Here is a 24200-nt window from a genome sequence, read left to right on the forward strand (position 1 = left end):
CGCTGCAAAAGCACCACCATTCATAATTGAATAATGGGAGCTACAGAAAGGATACTTTCGCACGTACAAGCATCGTTCCAGGTGCTATTTAAAATAATCATTCCACCGCGACTTGCTTTATGCAAATCAGCTGCAGAACCAAGAACGGCATCCAGCAATTCTGGATTATTGCTTCAAGGTTTCGGTACTCGGTCAGCTCGAAAGGTTAACATCTTCCCGATGCGGACGAATGCACACGCGAGACGGCAAGGGAAAAAAGGTGTATTATCTGTAATCTGGTTTTAGGCACTGCCGCCAATCCAACCGCCTTCGGTCTGAAAATCGCGTAAAAACCAAAACGACACGATACACCACTAATGAATTCCAATCGGTCCAGTTTTGGGGCTGTTGATCTTTCCGCACCGAAGGAAAAAGGTTACCACCATGTGGCTGTTTTCTACATCTGATCCCATTTAAATGTGTTTCTTTTGCAACATATTGAAAAAAAAAACAACTTCTTCTGTTGCTACTAAGAACTAGGACCCGGGTCGCTTACCTTTTTGCATAAGTTGGCCATGAAGGGGCGCACGGCACACGGGGGCGCGCTCAGCAAATCGTCTCGCTTCCCTCACGTCGGACGGATCTCGACGGACGCGGTTGGTGCTGCGGCTGGTCGGTTCCGCTCCCGCTGGCGGGGACTCCCGCAGGCTTTCGTGCAAACGAGCTCCTCGTCGTTCCCTTCCCTCCTCACCTCACTTCCGGCTGCTGTACGCGGTGGCTTTATTCCGATCGAACACTCGACCATTTGCCTGTTTCATGGTCGTCCTCGTTGTCTACTACCTCTACTACCGCTGCCACTGCACCCCCTTCGATGTTGGCACTACGGTCTACGGGACACACTATATTTCACGGATAGGCGCACACATACACACACATACACCCGCGAAGTGGCTCTCTCGGGCGATCGATCCGACTTGCACGACACCACGATGGTGGCGACGACGACGATGCTGGAATTTGTGTTACGCAAAATTCACTCAAAAATTATGGAGGACTTTTTCCTCTCCACGCACACACACACACACTCACTATCTCACTCACGGACGTGTGTTTTGGCGTACTTTTTTTCGGGAAGGTATTATTGATCACGCGTGCATTGCTGGCCCGATCATGTAACACAACGCGCCTGTCGTCGGTGTAGATCTCACTCGATTACTGCGCGCGAAGGCAAAAACAAAACAAAAAATCACACAACAATTCTTTTAAACTGGCTGTGCATTGCTGGAAAATGCTGAAATAAAACAAAAAAAACACACACACAGACACATTATTTTCACTTTCCGTAAGTAATTTGAGAGTTATTTTTCACCCCCCAATTGGGGAAGGGGAAAAACAACCACGACGGGGTTCTTTTATGGTGATTAACCTGACTATTCAGTGCCACTCCAGTTTCACTTTCATTCTCTTCTTCTTTCATATTTTCTCAAACTTCTTCGTTCGCTGTTGTTTTTTTTTTTTGTGGTTCATTTTTTGTCTCGTGTGTTTGTTACCTCCTTCGAGATAAGATATGCCAGTTTAATGTGTTGCTTTTCTTCGCCCGTTCACTGTTCTTTCTTTCGTCTTTTAGTGCTCTTTCGCATGTTCTTTTCACTTTCGATGCGATAAAACTGCTGCTGCTGCATACAAGCTGCTTGATATTGTTTTCTTTCTTTTGCTTTCTGTTCTCGTTTCTTTTTGATTGAAAAGGTAGACACAAATGTGTGCAGTTCTTTTTTTTGTTTTGTTAATGTAATTTTCTTCCACCTTCGATTTTAGTGGGTTAGTGGATCGATCGGGGTTGCTGCAGGGGCGAATCAGCTAACAGGTCACACCACCAGCCAGCAACACAGTGCGAATGACGCACCATTGCAACGCGGCTCGTACGTGCGCGTACATTACCCGTGCGCGAGTGGGGTAGTTACGAGAGGGTTGTTTCGTACGATGGTGGAACGGCTGGCCATCGATCGCTACCCCATAATGTCGGTAGACACATTTTGATAACGACGCAGCACGTGTGTGACGCGGTAATGTGTGCCACTTGGTGCCGAGCGAACGATTACCGTTGCGGACATTTGAATTTATGCTGGAATACAGATAAAAATGCCTTGCACGGGGGCAGAAATGGGTCGAGGTCAGAAAACTCTCTGCCGCTCCACAGGATGTTGGTGGAACAGATTGAAAAGAAGAACAAAAAACAGATGCATGGGTGCATGATAAAGTCAGAGTGTTTACGGGGAAATGTACGCACGATAAAATTTACATAATTGCTGCTATAAAACGGCAATGATTTATGGTTTCTGTTACAGCTAGTTTCGTGTTCTTGGTGGGATGCTTAAAAGTAGTGTAAAATTGATTTCTCTGTTGTAAATGTTAGGTTTGCAGTAAACAGGGTGGTCCGATGACCACGTGGTACACCCTTCACCAAGAATACTTCTTCTAGGTTTCTTCAGTAATACTTTCTCTACTGACGTTGCTGGTGTAACTTTGATACAAAGCGAGTCATTCGCTGCTAGATTTGTTTACTAGTTTGTACTACTTCCTATTCCCGATAAACTTGATATAGTTTGATCATCTTTTGAGCTTTGTGTAAATTATGAGGTGTAACAAACTTCTGGATATTAAGAGATGTTCCTTCAGATTTAGTTAGGTGCTGGTGTGGTTTACGAGTTTACCAAACAAGAATAGTAAGAAATACGAAACGCCATCTGCGTTGATTTCAACTAGAAAAGTCATTTTTTTCGTTGGTAAAATTGTGAAGTAATGAGAACTGGTATAAAACAATGTACGATTGAAATAACCAATAGGTTTACATAAAACATGCACATAGGCCAACTAATGTACTATTAATACAAACTCCTAGATGATTAAGCTTTCGTGCAAGACATCGTAAATCATGCAGGATACAATATTTGTATACAAATTACAATATCTTACAAAAAAAGACAGAAGGTTAAAGGCAATGCAAAAGATCACCAAAAATAGCAGTATGTATCAAAACAATAAAAAATATCATTCACCTTCACGCAATAATGAAGTCAATTGAATCTGATGTAGTGTAGAAATGGTGGCAAACATTTCTGCAACAACAACTTCAACTTGGCCCCCACAAATTCACCCCCGAAACAGACAGTGCTCATCGATCGCATGCAAATGACAACCGGTAAACCACACACTTGACCGAGTGCTCATCATCAATTCCAAACAACCGTTTCGGCTGGTTAGGAAGAGCATACAAAGCAAAGTGGAAGACAGTGGGACAATGGGGATGAAGGCAACGCAGCCAGTCTCATAAGGCACACTTGCTCGAGGGGCAACTCCACCACCTGTCTGTCTGTATGTGTTTACCGCCTCAGTGTGTGTATACCGAGAGATAATTGCACCCTTTTGGTAGTAACCGCCGCAGCGCCACAACCTCCGGCATCGGATTGGTTGGTGATTCAATTTAACCGTTAATTGCTTTGACATTAATACCTTGTTCCAGTCTCGCGAAGGGGACGCCAAGAATGTGTTCTACCGGCCCGTGTGCCTGGTACGACGATGTGTGCCGGTGCGATTTTTTAAGGTCAGCCGAAGCACTGCGCGTGAGCCGATCGAAAAACGATCGATCGTTCGTCACCATGCGAGCGGTGACAGCTCGCGGGTGACATAAGAGCGAATGCAAATGCGAAAGATTGTGGGAGGCGGCGAAAGACACAGGTCGGAATTATAACGGTTTTGCTGTCACCGATTGCGTAAGTGTGGCTACTGCCAGTAGTAAGCACTGGGGAAGGTTTTTTTGCCGCTCTCTGCATTACAAACTAACTCTTTCCTGTTTGGTAGTAGGTTTTGTTTTCTCACGAGAACCTGCCGAAAATCGTACGCACGGCACGGCGCAGCAGTGTGTCGGTGCAGTTTGGAGGTCGAGACCTCGAGATCCCGTGGTATGCGGAAATTACGAAAACCACCCGGACCCATGTAATCAATCAATGCACAACGGTGACGGTGGCATGCATGATCGCAAAAAAAGCAGACCCGAAGATGCCACCGATTATGATGATGAGGGATATGGTGTGTGCGTGTGTGAGTGTTGACCAGTTTTGCTTGCCTTGGGTTGGAATGGTAATTTATGCCCTGATGCCTTGTCGGAGGCTTTGGTTTGTAGTCATTCCGGATCTACAGGAAGGGGGCAATGTTAATAGGCGGTTGAGTGCATGAAGGTAGACGGAGCTGCTGGCTCTGTGTGACTCTCTAGTGTGTATCAAGTGCTGTTTTTCTCAAACATGCTCAGTTACGGATCAAGTGCACTCCGATCCGTACCCGTTCAAGGGTATGTGGCGTTTGAAGTGATAGATCTATTGACGTATCCAGATCATCCGAAAGCCTTGATTTGCTGTGCAAGGTTTGCTGACAGGAGGGATGGTTTTCTGGTATGGTTTGGTAAGAAGTTCAAGAAGATCCATAACAATTGTATCTCAAGAAGCGATCAATAGAAAGTGTCAATAATACTTGAGAGTTGGGACATTGACATTTGGGAATGTGTCAATTAGAAAAAAATATTGAATAGCAAGGTGACTATAAATGTCTGAATCTACATATTCTGATCTACAATCGAGAGTGGTTTCAACCAGGAGAGCTAATGAAGAAGATCTTCTTAATTACCTACTTGCTCTAATACTGCGTTGACCTTTTGCCACTAATGAGTTTCTCAGCAAGGCAGGCATTGATAATATTTTGAAGTTTATCATGATATTGTTGCCATGGCAACAAAAGCAAACCCGCTTCACCACAAAATGATCGAAAGGGTGATCGGAAATTCTGCGAAGGATCCAACGCCTTGGGTGGCATTCTCCATAGAGCGTAGCATCTACACCCACCGAAAGGGGCAGGCTTTGAACTCGCTCGAAGGTTCTGACATTTGCGCACCACAGCACCATCGTCATTTTCGGCGCGTGCCTCCGAAAGGCCCCTATACCTCTCTTTCACCGTTAGCGGACCAAAGCCAACACACTAATCTAACCTAATGACGGCTCAATTTCCCGCTGTGTGGCAGATGCTCTCCATTGTGTTGCCGGTGGGTGCACACGAGCGTGTGTGTGTGTGTGTGGGGTCCTAAAAAAACAGACACCCGAGTGCTCGCGGAATGTCATCCATTTCAAAAAGGAACCTGCAAAGAAAGAGGAGAAAAAATAACAACGATAAGTGATGCTGGATCTTAGTGTGACTTTGCGACAAAAAAAAAGAACGTAGTAGAAAACCCACCCCGATCCCCACATTTAAAGGTCAAAACCGTTGATGGCAAATTGCATCAATATCAATATTTGGCATATTTGGACGTCAAGGCGGAACTCGCAGGTAAGGTGCCCACAATAGGTGCCTCCTTCTATGGGTTTAATGTTACGATTGGAGCTGTTTGCGCTTGACGCCAGAGACGCTGGTCTCATCTCCCCCGAACGCCACCCCAGGGGAGCAGCAAATGATGACGGTGACGGTGCTATTTGCAGTGAAGAATAGGTGAAAACAACACGTCTTTGAAGGTCTCACTGTATCACACACCAAGATCTCTGACGGCGTACCGTGCAAATGATTCTAAATGATGGAGCTACTCTGTCATGGTGAAACCGAATAGATGTCATTTGTTGATGGCCGGCATGATGATGAGACCGATGCAAAAGCTCATCTCATCTTTTTTTTTTTTGCTGTTGTTGCAATATCAACCACAATAAAGAACACCTTCGGTTGTTGCATATATTTGTGCGCGCGCGCGCCCATGTGTTCTTCCCGCAAAGCCACTGAGCCGATGATGATTTCCTTGTTCAACTCCTCGCCCACTAGGGGGGAGAGGATGGCAAACATGTTATCGCGGAGAGGGTGGCTTTTTGTGGCTGCACCTTCCAGTAGTCCCACTGCACGTACACAAAGTCACCGAGCAACAAACGCGCGCGGTAGTGGTCACCGCGCACAACCTCCTGAAGCAAAGTAGTTTCGCCCCAGGGGAGGATAGTTGTTTTGCTTTTATCAATTTGAAAGGTTCGTCCCGCGACGACTCGAGCTCGTGTGGCGTCGCTGGTGGCGGTACCTGTGCCCGTGCTGACAGAGACGAATGGTGTGGCACCGAAGCTGTGGAGATGGCGCACTGCCGCCACACACACTGTCCAGCGATAATAGTTTTCTAATGACTCTGAAGGCTGGGTACCACCGTGGTGGTGTGGCCATGGGCCTTGCTACACAGGCTTGCTGTCAAACCACATCCAGGCACAAGAAGACGCTGTGGCGCTTTGTTCTATTTATGGTAATGTGTTGGGCAAACAAAGGTTCTTTCTTTCGGCAGAAAAAAAATGAGACGAATGTTTGTGTGCTCCCGGTTGGACAGACCCCTGAAAAGAATGAATGTACACAACGTTTGACACCTTGTGATGTGAGTGAGCGAGTGTGTCACAACAGGCACAACAAATCATACGCCATTCGATGAATTGGGCAGATAATTATCATAATTAAACTAAAAGGTCTTTCACACAAACACAAACGGACGGCTTCTTCGCCACGCTGATCGCGATCCTTCCAGAGAGACGATCATCACCAAACAGTCATTTGTTATCGATGAACGGTGTGAAAAACGCTACCAATGAAATGTCAAATAAGAGTGCACACATGCGGACAGGCGTGATTGTGTGCGGTGGCTTCTCACACAATGGTCTCCGTTTGGGTTTTGTCTTGAAGCGCGCTATCAAAGCCATTTGCTTTGCCAAATCGACTGAATGGCGTAATTAAACATGGCGGCGCCCAATTGAACGCTCGTTTCATCAAATGGGAGTCGTTGTTTTTTTTTCTCTTCTTGTCTTCACTCTGTACACGATTGCCACACACCGCAGACACGTGGAAAAGAAACAAGAGCATCCATATCAGCAGAAAGGGGAGCAACCGTACCGCACCACACATGTCTTTACACTCCCAATAGCGTGAACCTCATTTCCATGGGTATGTTGCCAAACCGAAACCGTGGCTGCTATCCATATCTCCTCCATACCCAGCCCCTCCTCCCATACCATTGCTCAACGACTGTGCTCTCTGTGAGCTCTCCAAAGTGAGCGGCAAACAAATGTGTGTGCGCGCGCGCTTGGCTGGTAGCTTAAAATAAATCGAAACGAAACACGAGATGCCAAAGCGTATATTCGCGCAATGTGCACAATAGCCATGTGAGCAGCCGGTGCAGCAGCATGTGAGGAGTCGCCCATTATCATCATCGTCGTACGGCAGCCTCCACTGCAGCAGGGGTTTGCAAAGTGTCATAATTACGTTCCACCTACACCTTTCCATCCACCCACACTTCTCATTTTCCTTATCGGCTTGCAATTTTCTTCACCATAAAGTCGAGGTTGAAGAAATGGTAAACTTCGTGACCCGAGCGCCCGCTTGCACCGATGGGAGAGTAGGTCAGCCTCCTTCCCCCGACGAGAGTCGCTTACTGTACATATGTTTGCACTGACGCGTGGCGGCTTTGAATAATCGATTTGAAACCATTCCAATAATTCTTTGCCGCCATTATGATGGTGCCTTGTTCGTGTATTTTTTTTCCTCCTCCAAATTCTTCCCAATTAAAAATGGGCACGCCGTGATGCAATGTTTCGAGGTGGCAGCGAGCGTGCTGATAGAGTGATTAACCGTTTTGGGAGCCTCCCCAACAAACACCAGGCGCATGATAAATAATCGACCAATAAACCGTCTTGTTGCTGCTCGACGTTGGATGCAATCTCCCGAAAGATATTGCCCGCTTGCGGGCACTGGGGTTTTGCGAGATTCCCAGGAAGGTGTCGACCGACCAACCGACCGTCCGACCGGTGTGGCAAAGGGCACCCATTTAGAGAGGGTTATTTCCCACGGGCAAGCTGCAGTTGCAGTTGCAGACCACAGTTGTGGAGCGGGGAGAGCTACAGACACTTGGGCAAGACCTACAATGATCATAATTAATTCAAATCACCCACGCGCGCGCTCACGGAGCAGTTGACGCCGCACGTGATTGCCTGAGATAGTGCTGCTGCGCGGGATGAATGGATGGTGGTGGATGCCCGCGGCGTTAGAATTGCCACCGTTCGCGTGAACGTCTCGCCCTGGAGCCGGCCTAGAATGGGCTGCGGCTGTAGCGTGCGATGGTGTGGTTGCAGTTGCCGGTTTTTATGTTGCTGGAACGACGCCCTCTTGTGTGTGGTGTGAGCTTGCTGGAGCGCGCTTGCCAATGCGACGTTTGCGAGTTGCCTGACACTATTGCACTGTTGCACACACGAGAGGCACACGGTTGGCCACCGCCTAACCTTTGTGGCAAGATCAAAATTGTCTGTGTTGCTTTTTTGTTGTTGTTGTTGTTGAACGAAGTGACCTCAAACATTGCACAGTAACGGGGGACGCTTTGGCAACTCAGCGAAAAGTTTGATTGTTGATATTTCATGATATCTGCTCAATCGGAGAGGTTTGCAACCACAAAAGGTTGAGGTAATTCATGTATATCTATGTTTAAGAACTTTAGATGTATTTTTGTGGCTTAATACGTCTATAGCCGGTCTATATAGTACAGTCGTCAACTCGTACGACTTAACAACATGCCCGTCATGGGTTCAATCCCCAAATAGACCGCGCCGCCATACTTAGGACTGACTATCCTGCTATGGGGGGGGGTACCATTTAGTCACTGAAAGCCAAGCCCACAAGTGGGTACAGGCAGGCCTTGACCGACAACGGTTGTTGAGCCAAAGAAGAAGAAGAATACGTCTTTGTTGAATATTTGGATAAGTTTGGAAAACCTTTAAATTCTGAATTTTCCTTACAAACGTTTCAATTTTCAAGTTGTTTCTAGGTTGTCTTGAATTCTAGGCCCCAATAGCATAACCTAGAGTTCCTCATTCTTAAAGATGAATAGAGAACTTGCATACTTAGATAATTGATGCCTTGGAATAGGTGACAACTATGATAATCTGTACGTGAGGTCATTTTCAGCATGTTTATAACATCCTTTAATATCTCTTTTGTGGTTAGGAAATATATGACAAGCTTAAGATTAATAAAATCATACTTATCCATCAATTATACATCAGGGATATCCCCAAAGATCGTCTTCAATATCCGAGGATGGTGGAAACCCAATTAAAAGCTGGTCCAATCCAATGATCTCATACTGAAGTTTTTAGAAAGCAGATAAAATAATGTTGAAATATATGACACGATGTTGCCGATCAAACACTATTGAAGAATCTAGTAGCGATCTAGAAAATGTACATTTCGAATGAGTGTCCATCTGGAATTGATTTTTATAATTTTTTTTAATGGCTTTTAAGGCATAAACACCTGATCGTACAGTCGATGATAATTACTATCATGAAACGCTCAATGACAAAGTACATTAAAGAGACGACTAATTTTAGAAACAAATCCCCATATCAAGCTGACATTCACGCCCATTCACAACCATGCCATGACACACACACACTGCGATATAAATACACACGCATATGCTTCAACAAGATCAACCCCAGCTCCAGCGCTGGGACTGGATCGAAAAGTAAGCGCCTTTAGATTTAGCTAATTTGTGTCACCCGCCGTGGTGAGTGAATGCCAGCTTTCCAGCCTTGGACTTTTTCTACGCTCGGAACGCGCTGACACATTTGTGCCCTCTCCTTATCGAACCGTCGAAGTGTCAGTGTGGGGTCACCGCTCGTGCCGAGGGTGTTAAGCGCACGATCGTGATCAGTTTTCGTTCTGAACCTGTATTTGCGTTACATAAACTCGCGCACACACGCGCACCTCACGTGTGTTACAATCATTCTGGAATCGACTCTGAGAGTTCAGACAATCACGCCGTATCCTAACGCAGACACCACGCACCGAGCACGCAACGAGTGTGCGAAAATAGAGAACCTTCACCGTGGTTCCCAACTGACCTTTTGGCACACTGCCACGGGCAATCGCCCCTTCGCATGAACGGTGGTCGATCGGTCAGAAGGTAGCCTCCGGGGCCTCCGTTCCAAAATATATATAGATATGTGTGACCAGCTCATCCTCATCCGAAACCGGCCAGCAGCGGCGCTGGTGGCACCGCTATTAATAGTGTCAGTACGAATTTCTCACGCTGCATAGAAGAAGGGTAGTAGAAGCAGAAGGGCAGCGCATTTTCGGCATTTGTGAGAGTATGTGGACGCGCAGTGGACGCGCGGCGACATCAACGAGCTCGCAAGCGACGAACCTCCGCTAGCGCTAGCGAGCAAACGAAATCGAAAGTATTCACTACTGGCGTACCACAGGGCAGCAGGGGGTGCGGGAGGAGGTATCCTCTCAAATGAGTGAACGCAGATGAGACGACCCTCTTCTGCGTCGGAGAGGGTTGTGGGCTCTTTGGTTCATGCTGCTTCCCCGTTTTCGTTGATGATCTTTGGCTAAATGTTAACCGGTTTTTTCCCTTCCAGCGAAGATCATCCATTGCATGGTTTGCATCCTCTCTTCGACATTAACCCCCCGAGCGACCCCTCCATCACTTCGGCTAATCGAACGGCACGCGGATTCGGAGTGGGATCGCTGCTGAAGCGTCCTCTCCGCAGCAAGACGTGTAAATGACACATGCACGACAAGCAGGAAGTTGGAACCGACGTATTGGAACGCAAGCTGCCGAACGGTGTCTTGTCGCGAAGGCTAACTGCCGAGAGCAGGCTTGCGTGTGCAGCATCCTCACCCATACTGCCAAGATCGGAACCTGTTTTAAGCCGATCGAAATCGAAACCGATTTTCATACATTTTTTTGTGAGTTGTTTTTCGAAAAACGATCGCTATTATTTTGCTTGGTTTGAGATGGACCAAAGACCGGTATCGTTCACCCGTCTAGTCAGCTGTTTGGTATGCGGTGGAATGTTTTTGATCGATCGAATAGACAATATTTCTTCAAACGACTTCCAAATACCTTCAACAACGTGGTTCCAATGCTACCTAGCTTCTTAATCTCCCATGTGTGGCATCTCTCTTGCAGAACATTGAACATTTATAGGGGTTAAAAGGGTTGCCCCGGTTTTTGTGTTCAGTTTCAGTTGATTGTGGGGTGGCCTTTTTGGTGGCCTTTCTATTTTCATACCGCATGCTTCTACACTCGCCGTTTTGTTTGCGTGTGATCGTATGGGATGCCAATTTGAAGATGTCGTCTTCGTCGTCGTTGTTGACTGTGGCTTGCCTGGCTGTGAGTATAAGGTGCAAGCTGGAATGTTGCCGTCATCGTCGCTGCTGTCGTGCAGACATAAGGCGATGTGCGTGTGATGTAAGACGATACCGTCTAGCCAAACAAAAATGCGTACAAGCACGGCAAGAATGCAATGCATTTCGTTTGCTTTTGATTTGAGCTGTAGCCCGTTGTGATTTATATAATTTTTTGTTTTGTTTTTGAATCTCCTTATCATGATCGTATCCATATCATATGATCGGGTATTACGTGTGTATGATCATAGCTATATTTCATGCCATTTTGATTGATCGCAAGCCACACAATGTGTTTTGTTCAATCAGAATGTTTTAGGCAAACCAAAGGTTGCTGGAGACTTTAAATTTGGTTTTAAACGCTGAGTGTTCTTTTGATCCCTGTAGCTCCAATATCAGTCACTGTATATTAAATGAATTTGAACTGTATGCTTGTAACAAATGATAACTTTAGACGTCTTTGCTATAGAATCGTTTTGGATTCTTATTTCTAATTATAATTCTTATTCTTATTCTAATAATTCTTATTCTAATACAGACACTTGTTACGCTTTAAAAATTCCTATATTTATTTAAATAAATTAGTTTTACATTTGAAGAGTCCAACATGACAAATATTCAAAAGTTGAAAAGTTGTTATTCAAAACCTTTAAAATAAGCAAAACATAAATTATTGCGCTTATAAGTAACTAAATTAGTAAAAAATATATAGCAAGAGTTATAATTAGAACGACGCATGTCAGTCCTTGCTACAGGGGGACGGTCCATTCTAGACTTGAACCCACGACGAGCATGTTGTTAAGTCATACGAATTGACGGATGTATCACGGGATTCATTTATTTAACCTTCGAGACAAATTAAGAATATTTATCAATCTTGTGGGAATCAAACACATGCAAAATAAATAAGATCAATACGTATTACAAGAATCTAATATCTAAATGTTTCTTCTTGTTCCTAAACAATAAAAAACGTACTATATGCACAGCCTTTAAATCGGCTTTGAAGAATTGCCGCTCATTTAACGATACACACTCCACAAACCTTACAACTCCGAAGAAGAAGCTGTCCACCACTTTGGTTTGCGAGCCAATTTGAAGCTCTCACCCACGCATCCATCACCATTGAGCTTGGCCCGCACGGTTCGGTGTGAAGAAAAACAAACATAAAAAACAAGATAACCATTCTGCTTAATCGGGTACACCAAAGATGACGTGGGATGAACACAATAAAAATCCTCCCCTCAACACAGACGACACAGCTGACCGACAATCCGTCACATAAATTTCGCCAAAACGACCACAGCACGCAAGGTCGCAAGGTCCCCGAACATGCCGAACCGGCACGGCACTGTCTATTTGCTTTAGTTCGCATGTTCGCACCACCGAAATGTCACCGACAGAGCATCATCCCAAACGGCGAACGATGTTGCGGATTGCGCGCATGCACATTCGGGTGACGGTTTGTTAACAATCGTTCGCCAAATTGATTGCTGTGAACAGCGGTAGTAGGTTCCCTCTGACCACCAATCCGTTGAGGTATCGTAAAGGTACAGCCGGTCACCCCACGCGGTGGCATTTTCCGGCAGTCGTAAAGTACGCGTGCCATTTGAACCTCCCCCCTCCCCCCTCCCCAATCGCGGCAGCATTGGAAGGGTGGAAGTGAAAGGAACCAACCCGACCGAGCGTGTGTGTGTCGTCGATGCGGCGCAGGCGCATGCAGACTAACGAGCCGAAGCCGATGCGCATGAAATGAGCCTGAGAACCCGCGTGTGCCCCGTCGTGTGCCCGCAGCTGCCGAAAATGTTGAACCGAAAAGCTCAAATTGAAACGGAAATCGAATACATCACACGCACACCCTTGGTCTCTGCCTCGGGGGCCGCACGGTTTGCACAGAAAAATAAAAACCGTTGCGGCTAAAAAGATTAATCTATTCCCAGCCGTGTGGCACTCGATTATGCGACCGATTAGGGTGCGGGGTGGAGGAAACGAAGGGGAAGAAGCAATCGTCATGCATCGTCATTTCGAGCGGGGTAATTTCCACAGTTGGTCCCGCTCACTTGACATGGGACCTAAACTGTTATGCTTTAACCCGCGGAGCGATTAAATATTTATTACACAAACACTCACCCACAGCATGAGGCCGAAGCTAATAAGCCCTCTTCACAGCGTTGGGAGTTTGAATCGTCCGATGGATCATTGAATCAGCCACAACTTGCGCGCTTGAACGTGGAAGAAGGATTCGATACGAGCGCGCTCCTCCGGTGCAGGCAATTATCGTGCAATTCCCGAGGTACCGCGTGCATCAGGTAACGCGTCAGCATGGCTAAGAAAGCTGGAGAGATGATTTGGTACGCCACCAGCGCACCTGTATTGAGGAGAGTTGCATTGCAGCGAGAAGATGGTCCATCACGGAGGCAGGCACCATCGTTTGCAGCAAACTGTGGCCCCATAATGTGGTCACCCTTTTAGCACACTCGTCAGCTGATTAAACGGCTCGGGCCTGACGGGGATGGCCGGCGGACGATTTGCAGGCTATATCAAACTAAACGACCTCAGCTTGGGAGCCCTTTAACAAGTTACCCCCGCAGTGGGAAAGGGGAGTAAACTGCAAATCCTTATGCAACCGAAGGTCAACCGGCACTCGCCCGGATGATAACCTGGCACACAAATACACACTCCTGTTCTGGTCGCACAAGAGACAGACAACGAAAAAGACCCTTTCACCGCGTATTCCACGGGTTGGAAACATTTTGCGACTGAAAATGGTACTTTCACACGCCATTCCATGCCTGGAACACACACACACACAGATCCAGGATAGGCCACGCTCCAGAGGAAAGCCTCGCTACCATCAAGCACTCCATCGACCCGCCACAAGGTCAGTCAGTTTTGGGGAGCATTTTTTTGTTATATTACTTGTACTTCAGAGTACCTGGGAGAACAGCGTAGAATTCCACTGCTTTTACTCCAATATCTGAAGGCGAGCGGGCTACGACTTTTCGGTGCCTTAGGATGAGATTGCAGTCCCTGAGAACTGGTTCTTATTCCGGTTCCAATTTTAACTCCCCAAGGGCTGTGGAACGGGTGCCTTTCAACGCCCAGTTCGAAATCTGGCGAATGGCTGAAGAATGGCTTATAGAGACGACACTTTGAAACGCTTTTCCATGCCATCCGACACTGAGGGCAATGTTCGTTCGCAGGAGAAAACACAGCTCCTTCAGGGAATCTCTCCACAGCAACAGCTCGTTTTGAAAATGGCGCCAATGACTTTCGACCGTCTGGTCAGGTGCGGCATGTCCGGGCACCGGGTCGACCTCAGCAACTCACCACGATAGCGTCTAACGCGCATAACCTTATGCAATCTTTTCGGTTTAGCCTTCAGTTTCCAGTATCTCCTGCATGGTTGCATCGATGTCGTTACTCTCTCTCTCTCTCTCCCTAAAGGTCTCCCGTTCGGAAGAGTGACCCTGTTGGGTTCTTCGTGATATCTTCGACGCCAAACGGTCTCTAAAGCATCCCCAAAAACTGTCAGGAGAAACGACGTTCAGGGTGATGCTTTTGTGAGTTATGAAGCATAATACACGATTAACAACATGCAGAGGGGTAAGTGTACACCTTACTACTAATACTACTAACCGCTACTACTGTTACTACTAAAGCCTCGCAACTACTAACACTGACATCTCATTGCAGCACACGTTAGCCTCCTGGGCAGGTTTTGGATGGAGTTTGGATGGAGTAGCAAGACGAAGAAGCAGAAGCAAACAGGCACAACAACCCGGCTTACAACCACTTTTGCCCATAAACACAAGCATCTCAAGCGGCGGCCTGCAGCATGTGCAGCAGCTTTCACTCTTTTTCACACTCTAGAGCGTTTCCTTTTCAAAACCCGGCACGTTCGCCATGTTGCCCACACCACCTACCCCCGTGTGTGGCTCTCCCGTCAGCAACACAACTACACCAGACCCCACACCCCCAGCCATGTGCTGCACCTGCTCTCATTTTGATTTGATCCGATTCGGGTAAAACTGCAATGCACCTACACACACACACACACAGGAGTACTTTTCCATGCTGCTGCTGTTGCTGGCCGTGTGTGCAATGGCAAACGTTACTCCATCGAGGATCCAGTTGCCCGAACCTACCCTACCGTAAAGCTGGTCGATCTGTGTTGCTGCCAGTAGCAGGAGAAGCATATTTTGTGCGATTTTTATTATGAGCGACAAGGGCGCTCGTGCGTCGTCCGTCCCACCCGCTGCGCGCGATAAGCACAGGGCGTGTGTATGTTGCGCGTCCAAGACCACACTCCGAAATTGCCGCCAGCTCCTTCGTCTGCCGTGTCAGAGCTCAGAGCTGGCCATAGGGAACCCGTTTGCTGGTAACCGATTTCGGAACCAACCAGTTCTTCTTGGTGACGGTCTGTGTGTGTGTGTTTTTTACACAGTAGGACTTTAGGGCACTGTATGCGGACTCTGATTTCCAGACGGACACAAGGGGGATTGGGTTGATACGATTTTGCCGCATAACCCCCTCCGCGGGCGCACTAATTACTGCCTTTTATAAGACAAATCAACGTGAGTGATGTTAATGCAATTTGCCGATCTAAAGCTTGTTGCTCGGAGGGGTCGGGTATCGTTATGTAGAAAAGCAGGGGGTGATTGTTGTTGTATGGCTTTTTGATAAGGTCTTCTTGCCGTACTGCCACTGCTAATAGCATCCAAGCAACATCCACCGCAACCCAAACGCCGCGCATCATCCATCTCACGCAACTGCAGCTTTTTTGTGTCCGCTTTAGAGACACAACGCTTTAATGTACGCGCGCCCGCCAGCAACATTGACCCCAAAAGCAGCGAGTCGATTTTAATCGTGCACGGTAGTACGACCACCTCACTCACCCAATGTTGGGTGGGATTGTGTGCTGTATGGCGGTTGTGGCGAGGATGATGATGCCTCACCGAGTCGTCGCATCATCGTTAACATGTTTTTTTCCACCCCTTTTCTTCTATGTTTAATATAGCCCTTCTTCTTCTTCTTCTCCCTCTCGGTTGTTAATCGTGTCGTGGAATTTGCCGTTGCTGCTTAGGTGCAGCATCGGTTTTTGGTGGTTTCCTTTGGTCTGTGTGTGTGTGTGCGGAGCACACAGCAAGACAGCAAGGCGGCAAGCAATTGTGTGGGTCAGTTGTGGCTGATGTTGTTGGCTACCGCGTCGCGAAGTTGACCGACGGTTGTAATGCAACATCAAGTTGTGAGATGAGCTTTTGGGTTAGAGTGTGGAGCTCTTCTTCCCTGTTTTTGCTTGTTGTGTTTAAACAAGCTTTTTTGCCCGTTAACAAGTAGAGTTCATGAGGGTCAAGATGGTTTTTTTGCGTTATGCTTTCCAAAAGACAAAATGCATCCCATAAAGCACACCAATTCTCTTAACCTTCCCCATTTGCTGTATCGAGTCTTTAAAAAGTCAAGATTTCTCGAAAACAAAAAATACCCCCCACTACTCCATGAAGCGTGGCGAATGCGATACGGCTCAACGGCTTTAGAACATGCTAATTACATTAACAGAAAAGGTTGGTTTTGCTGTTCCCTTTTGGGGTTGAAGGGGGGCGCCATTTTGACAAACTGTGTAGGCGAATTAAGTTGTCGTGTACACCTCCGGATTAGCTGACGCACCGCCCTTGGGCGAGGAGGGTGCACCGACCCTGCCCCACCGAAGAAGGGTGAAGAGAGCAGCACCAATTAGCAATTCATAATGGTGTGCAGAGCCACCGCGGTGACTTTTTGCAGAGCCACCGCGGTTTTGCTGTCACGAGTGAGTGCGTGCGGTTTTACATTTTACAAAAGCAAAGTATTTCGTTTGGATTGTTTTTTGTTGTTGCTCTTTTTAACGATGTGTGTAGGCATTCTTTTTGATTCAAACAGAATTGTGAAATAATGCGGAACAGGAAATACAAAGATTCCTTATCTGTGCTTATTCTACATTATTGTAAAACATATTGAACAGATGGATATTGGTTGTAAAAACGAATGCTTCATTCGAATAACAGGGTTTTAATATTCTAACGCTCGTTAGGAATTCTAATGACAACATTCCGAGTATTTTGTCCTTGGTTGTAAAACCCTTTCAGGTAGGGTCATGACTTTGAATTCAATCTGGTTTATAAGTGCTTGTTTTGATGGTTTAATTTAAAATATTGTTCTTTAAAATTACAAGAGGTTCAAAAATAGAAAAAATAAATTGATAAAACAATCCGAGTGAGAGATGTCCTAATATCATGTACACTTGACGTTTCAAAATAAAATAAAAGGAACTAATCAATTTCATCAAATTGTTACAGAGGTACTTGGAAAGCAAATCGAACACAAGAAGGGAGTCAGGATGGACTGCAACAACTACAAGGGTATTACGGTGTTCAATAACGCCTATAAAATATTCTCCCTGATCCTTCAGGATAGTCAGAAATCACAGAAATCAACCCCTGATCAGATCTTTACAAAACGGCAGTTCTTGATGACAGAATACATACACGACACGTACCATCTCTTCATTGACTTCAAAGCTGCATATGATAGCAAAGCCAGGGTAAAACTATACGACGCTATGAGCTCTTTAATAATCCCGGCCAAGCTGATAATAAGGGTAATAAGAATGACTATGACCAACGTCACTTGCCAGGAGAAGGTGGATGGAAAACTCGCAGGGCCTTTTACCACCACCAATGGTCTGCGCCAAGGGGACGGGCTTGCCTGTCTTCTATTAAACTTGGCGCTAGAGAGGGCCATCCGTGACTCGAGGACTACGGAGACTACGGGAACCATCTTCTATAAGTCAACCTGATCATATAGACATCATTAGTCTGCAGCTCTCCTATGTAGCAGATGCCTACCAAGAGATCAAGCAGGCAGCAGAGAACTTCGGATTGCAGATAGACCAGACAAAGACCAAACTGATGGTGGCAACATCAGCGGCCCAACCAATAATAAATCCAAACTTTCGCAGGTGTGATGTACAGATAGGCGAACGTACTGTTGAAGTCGTACCTATCTCGGGTCAAAGGTCAGCAACGACAACAGCATGGAAGCTGAGTTGCGCGCAAGGATGCTGGCTGCTAACCGGTCATTCTACAGCCTGAACAATCAGTTCACCTCAAAAAACCTATCGCGACGGACGAAGCTGGGACTATATAGTACCTATATAGTACCGGTACTCCCATACGCTTCTGAGACATGGACACTGCCCGAAACCCTCTTAGCCACGTGCGGGAGGAAGATGCTCAGAAGGCCAAGTGGGCCCCGTATGTGTCGAAGAACAGTGGAGGAGCCGTTATAACGACGAGCTATCTGAGCTTTACGGTTATCTCTAGTGTTTTTGTAGTTAGTCTTTTTAGGCCGTCCACAAGGATAAACGAGGCGTGGTACAGAGGAACCGTCAGCGGGTTTGGGCACTCCTGAGGTAGAACAAAATCACAAAGCGGCTGTAGCACCGGATAAGTAAGTAAGTAAGTAAGTAAACTAATCAATTAAAATTAATTTTGATTATTGTTTGTTTTGTTTACTTAATAAAGTTCCAATACCTATGCTGGAATGATTGCAATTTTATTTATTCATTTGTTTGTACAAAATACGTTCTTTGGTGTCTAAACACTACAGAGTTCTACTAACACAACATGTTCAAAAACGTTGTAACAATTTAAGTTAATTAAATACTACATAATTATTTTTCTGTATTATTGTATCAGGAAGAGAAATACATTTCAACCCCAAACCCCCTTCCATGACCCGCCTTAACCCGGAACCCTTTGTATTACTAATACACAAGCAACGTTCTCTAGTGCCTGCGAGCCGACAACAGCCACTTCACAAAAGCTTCTCCTAATTGTCACGTGTGGCTGCACGTTTCCCTCTCGAAAGCGGTAAAAAACGGCAAGAACAACAAGAAAAAAGTGTGTGCATCACGACGCTCCCTAACAAGGTACTTCAAGACGTACATCATTCTACCGAAAGATGATACACCTCGCGCCTCTCTTGTGCTCTACCTTCCTCTTCCGCTGATCACACCACAACCGTGTGGAGTACACACCTAAATGGACGGAATGCACCTAAAAGTGAGCTAATTACAAAGCCAGAACCAGATGTGTGTGTGTATGTTTACAAAACAAAACACTGTGGACAGACGCACACGGTGCTCCAAGAAGCCTCCCTCCCCAAGTACCAGCAGCAGCAGCTGACGGGATTCTAATCAAAAACATACGCACACAACAACACACCCCTGGAGGTTGGGGATGGTAACGGTTTCATCACATCGGAGTAGAGCAATGTGTGCGTTATCAAGGCGATAAGAAGGTAAACAGAGCGCGTTAGCAAAGCGCGTCGCACGTTCCAAATTGCAGTAGGCCGCCAGTCACACAGACCGTTTGACGTTTAGTGCACAGTGTGTGTTTGTGCGTAGCTACAGCGCCTCGATGCTGCTAGTGAACGAGTGAGAGTTTTAGGCGATTCTTTTTTAGGGCCGCGGATGGAAGGAATGATTTTGCGGGTAGAATCGAACCGAGCAGCACCGGCAGTCCGATGGGAGAGTGCGTCAAGTCGTGTTGCTACTGTTGTGCCTCGTGCTACAACACACCGATCTGCTGTGTTGGAAGGTAAGCATTGTCGTTGTGTGAGAATAGCGCAAATAATAATGTTATTTCGGGGTTCCGTTTGCAGTCTGTGCTGTGTGCTGATACCGCTGCTCGGGCTGCTGGTGATTCTGTTCGGCGCAGTGTTTGGCATGATCGTTGGCATAGCCTGGCTGGCACAGAACCACACCGAACCGGCGACCGTCAACCGTATGCTTGCGATACTGGCAAACAGTTCCGCCGGGGAGTCTTTCACCGCGAGCGAACAAAGTGTTGTGCAGTAGAAGGTGGACGGTGGAAGAGTTGTTATCAATCCATTATCAAGGTAATGTACCGCAAGCAAACACACCCACACTGAGCTGTATTGACACAGGGCGTGCTGTATCGCTGTACCCTTTCAAATCAATCGGTACATTACGTTAAGTGCACCATCACTTTCCCTGCTTTTTCAAACTTGCAGCACTTCCGACACAACACGAACAGCGGGTGTCAACACACAAAAAAGCATCTTTAGAGCAACTTTGTATGCTAGGTCTTTGCCGTACAGCAACAACACCCCGGGGGGCAAGTATTGCCGTTTTACGATGGGAAAACCTTCAGCCATCAGCCTCTTCTTGTTAACGAAAATGCGTAACCATTCCCCCCCCCCATTAAGGTCAAGCGTAACTCATTTCTCATCCATTTTGCAGACTGGCATGGTTCTCGGATGGTCAAGGAAAATGCGTGCGGTGCGGCAGATGCCACCTCGGAGATTAGATTGCGGAGATCGATTAGCCGAAGCAGCAGCGGTAGTAGCAGCACTTCACGATACACAGGCCGGCATCATCGTTAGCTGACATATACAAACACACTAGCATACGTATAGGATATAGGTCAATAGGTCTAGCAAACCGTAAGAAGGGTCTTAGCATAATTAGTATGCAGATTGCGAATGCGATCACCGATCCGCCAAAAAGCGAGAGAGAGAGGGAACAAAACAAAAAACAAGATTAATGATGGTTTTAGAGGCACCGTTTTGTACTGCGTGTGAAACGCAACTAGGAGGTTCAGGTGGGAGGGTTTTGGTTTGCTCTTATCAGCAAATCGAAGATTTAGCCCAAAGATAGTGCGCATAAAAGGTTCCGATCTTACGCAAAGCAGACACCTCAAAACAAACCCTTTTGCCCCTCCACCGCAAACACCACCACCATCCTGCTGCTGGCCTGCATTAGAGCAGGTTGGTGGAAGGTTTAATTGATCGACGGCTGTGCGGAGAAAATCGTACGCTCCAATTAGGCTTGGCGATGTACACTTGCTGCGCTTGGACAGCCCCAATATAAACTGGCAGCATAATCGAACCAGAATTGTACCTGTCTGTGTGCTTGTGTGTGTGTCTCTATGCGCAATAATTTCTCCCTCTTGCCGACAAAACCACCACCAGCACCGCTCTCTATGCTGTCACTTTCACATGACATGGCACTGAGAGACATGGTTTTGGTTTGCATCTGTTTGCCTTCTTCTTTGCCTGGCGGTGTGCGGCGGGACGGCTTACATAAGCGCCGGTGTGTTGCAGCTGCCGCTGCTCCACAAACTGCTGCTGCTGCACCACATAAAACGGTACCACCACCGCCAGGCGCAAGCGCGCGCAACCGGCCTGGGCAAAACAATTCCCAATCCGGTGGCTCCAATTTCCCACCATCGAAGGGGGTGGTGCACCATAGAATTTGCGGCGGTGGAGGAGAAGCCGGTCTCGTAGTACAGTCGTCAACTCGTACGACTTAACAACATGCCCGTCATGGGTTCAATCCCCAAATAGACCGCGCCGCCATACGTAGGACTGACTATCCTGCTATGGGGGGGAACCAATTAGTCACTGAAAGCCTAAGCCCACAAGTGGGTACAGGCAGGCCTTGACCGACATCGGTTGTTGAGCCAAAGAAGAAGAAGAAGAAGGAGGAGAAGCAGGTGCAAACATCAAACCCAAAACCGATGTGGGATGGATGGACGACGGTGTCATTTCGGTTTCGTATGGTTTGGATTTAAAAATTTGTTTTTTCAACGCATTTTCTTGGCTTGGCGGACGCGCGCGCTCGCAGGCAGAATTGGGTGTTGTGTTGCGTGGAGTAGTGTGCAATCGTTTTCGATGTGTGCCCCTTTAATTTGTACGCATAATATTTACGCAAATTGGCACTTTCTTTCGGCGTACCGATTGGGGTGGGGGGCTCGCTCCACACGGTTTGACATGATTGATCGGCACGGCTAGCAAGTGCTTACCACGCGTGTGCAGAATGATTGGGTGTGGTTTTGAGGGAAGAAGTTTAAATTTAAGCGTAATTTTGTAGATACTAAATAAGCGGTCCTGTCCGGGAGTGGGGTCACACAGTCGTTATCAAGGAGAAATAGGTTAAGGAGCGGTGTTGTTGTAAAAGAGGGTTTAGAACCAGCAAAACACACGGAGCTACGGATTAAAGCCATTTCGCAGCCTGTTAAGGCAATCATTCAATTAAAGGTGATATAATTTAACAACACTTTGACCTACTTTATAAAATAAAATCAGAATAACGAGCAACCCCCCTCCCACAAGGTAAGGATAGTGTAAAGGTGCACCACCCTGGAAAGCACCCACCCAGCACAGCATAAATAAATCACCGTTAACAAAAGTGATTTTAATCCACAAAAATACGTTCCAGTTCTTCTTTCACTAAACGAAACGACATGCACAAAATACGCACAAGGTCCCCCAGAGGAAGCAAGGGGCACTTATGTCGACGACCATTATGGCACGGGGCGCGAGCGTTGGAAACATATTCATTACAATCCAATCCCTCTGCCTGCTGCACTGTGCACCTGGGGTCGCATTGTAAGTGCGTATCGACTTACACCCGTCAATTGCCGCACACAACACACTGACTCACCACCGAATGCAGGAAGGATCCCCCGAGGAATTGACCCCGGTAGCGCGGTGGTTAAAGCCTCAACGGGTTTAAATCACCGAGAAGATTTTTAAGCGCCTTACAAAGCGTTCCGTTGGTGCGTTGCATGCGTCATAAAGAACACACCGGAACGCTTGCCCGGGCAGTGTACCGACCAACATGGAAGGTTTTAAAAGGAATAAAGCGACGGCATAAGTTGACGGCTTTACTACACTACTGCCGTCGGATGATGTGTTTTATTTTTCACAGTACACATTCGCACCCGGTGTAAAATTTGTCGTCAATTTTATTGCACCGCCTTGTGGGCCGTAAAGCTTAATAATATTAAATCAAACAGCAGAGCGTCCGTTTACACGACGTGCGACGCACGCTTGCGCTAGCTCCTGCGACATAAAACGCGGCTGTGCACTGTGTACAGGGATGTACCAAATCGGGTATTTTCAAATTTGGGGAAACAAATTCACGGGTATTTTCCCGGTAAAACCCCATAATGGACGTAATTGGTATCTATAACATGGCTACGATGGAACGGCATCCAAAGGAAATTTGAAATAATAGTGGACATGTTATCAAGCATGGATGCACGAAATTTAAATGATTCCAGTAGAATATATCCTAAATGAAGAATATCAGTGGTACTACTTCTAACTGAAAGAGCACTTAAGCACTTGTACTAGTGATGGGTCATCCGTAAACGACCTGGAGTCGTACGGGTTCAATACACCATAAACCCTGCGCAGTGAGTTCGGGTTAGGTCGGGTAAAAGTAGGTTCAATACCCGAACTGAACTCGCACCAACGGGTCCGAGTCGCTTATGCTTCTTCGCACCTACTGATGAACGTTGGGTCGTGCAATGAATCATAGGTGCCATATCTAAATTCTACGAATGCTCGTGGATAGCGTCAGTATATATGTATACACCATCTGTTGAAATTTAATCATTACATCAAGTCGACCATCATTGTCATGTGGCCCGCCAAGACGATTTTGTTACAATTATGGCCCGCAGATCGAACAAGTTTGTTCTACTTACATATGAAAAGGTGTTGCCAAAGACATTTGTATATTTGTATATTTGTATATTTATTAAATGATCGACGGACCTCATAAGCCCTCTCGATATATGTAAGGGTACAATAGGAATATAACAAAAATAGTCACACGCGTTACAATAACACAATAATAACAACAATAACAATTACAAGGACGCTAAAGATTCTGGCGAGAGGCGCGAAGTAAATTAATGCGACTCAACACATTTGCCATCGTCATGCCGGGCTCATACGCATCAGATTCCGCATTCAGAGCAAGACATATACGCAAAAACGGGTCTCGGGAGGCGAAGGCGGTCCTTCCGGACATCCTTGTTTTACATGAGCAATACGGCTTGGCTTTTGTAAAGAGAACCAGTATGAACGTATTTTTAGTGTGCATTTAGTATTTTAGAATTTGTTAATTT

At 46.5% G+C, this 24200-nt stretch overlaps 1 protein-coding gene and 2 long non-coding RNA genes across 9 annotated transcripts in view; 2 read left to right on the forward strand and 1 right to left on the reverse strand.

The window, feature by feature from the left end:
- Positions 1 to 18321, forward strand: part of LOC120904679 — a 70633-nt gene extending 52312 nt beyond the window's left edge. Inside the window, exons 4-5 of the long non-coding RNA XR_005739809.1 lie at positions 14665 to 14823; positions 14914 to 18321. This is a non-coding gene — a long non-coding RNA (uncharacterized LOC120904679). The remainder of the gene's footprint in view (positions 1 to 14664; positions 14824 to 14913) is intronic.
- LOC120904674 (transcription factor mef2A-like) overlaps positions 1 to 24200 on the reverse strand; it is an 85290-nt gene that overhangs the window by 50971 nt on the left and 10119 nt on the right. For all 5 annotated transcript variants that reach the window (XM_040314870.1, XM_040314866.1, XM_040314871.1 and 2 more), the window contains exon 2: positions 536 to 1270. Coding sequence is in view for 1 of the 5 variants with exons in the window: in XM_040314871.1 (XP_040170805.1) it covers positions 536 to 556 (21 nt within the window). In the remaining 4 variants the exon portion in view is untranslated. The remainder of the gene's footprint in view (positions 1 to 535; positions 1271 to 24200) is intronic.
- On the forward strand, positions 19021 to 22954 carry LOC120904678. Of its 3 annotated transcripts, none has more exons than XR_005739808.1 (6): positions 19021 to 19853; positions 19918 to 20154; positions 20290 to 20459; positions 20519 to 21555; positions 21774 to 22392; positions 22499 to 22954. It is a non-coding gene; the product is annotated as an uncharacterized LOC120904678 (long non-coding RNA). The 3 variants fall into 3 exon arrangements; XR_005739807.1 differs by having other exon boundaries at positions 19169 to 19183; positions 19318 to 19853; positions 21774 to 22954; XR_005739806.1 differs by having other exon boundaries at positions 19026 to 19853; positions 21774 to 22954.

This window comes from Anopheles arabiensis, chromosome 3, assembly GCF_016920715.1.
Source record: "Anopheles arabiensis isolate DONGOLA chromosome 3, AaraD3, whole genome shotgun sequence".
Classification (NCBI taxonomy): Eukaryota; Metazoa; Arthropoda; class Insecta; order Diptera; family Culicidae; genus Anopheles; species Anopheles arabiensis.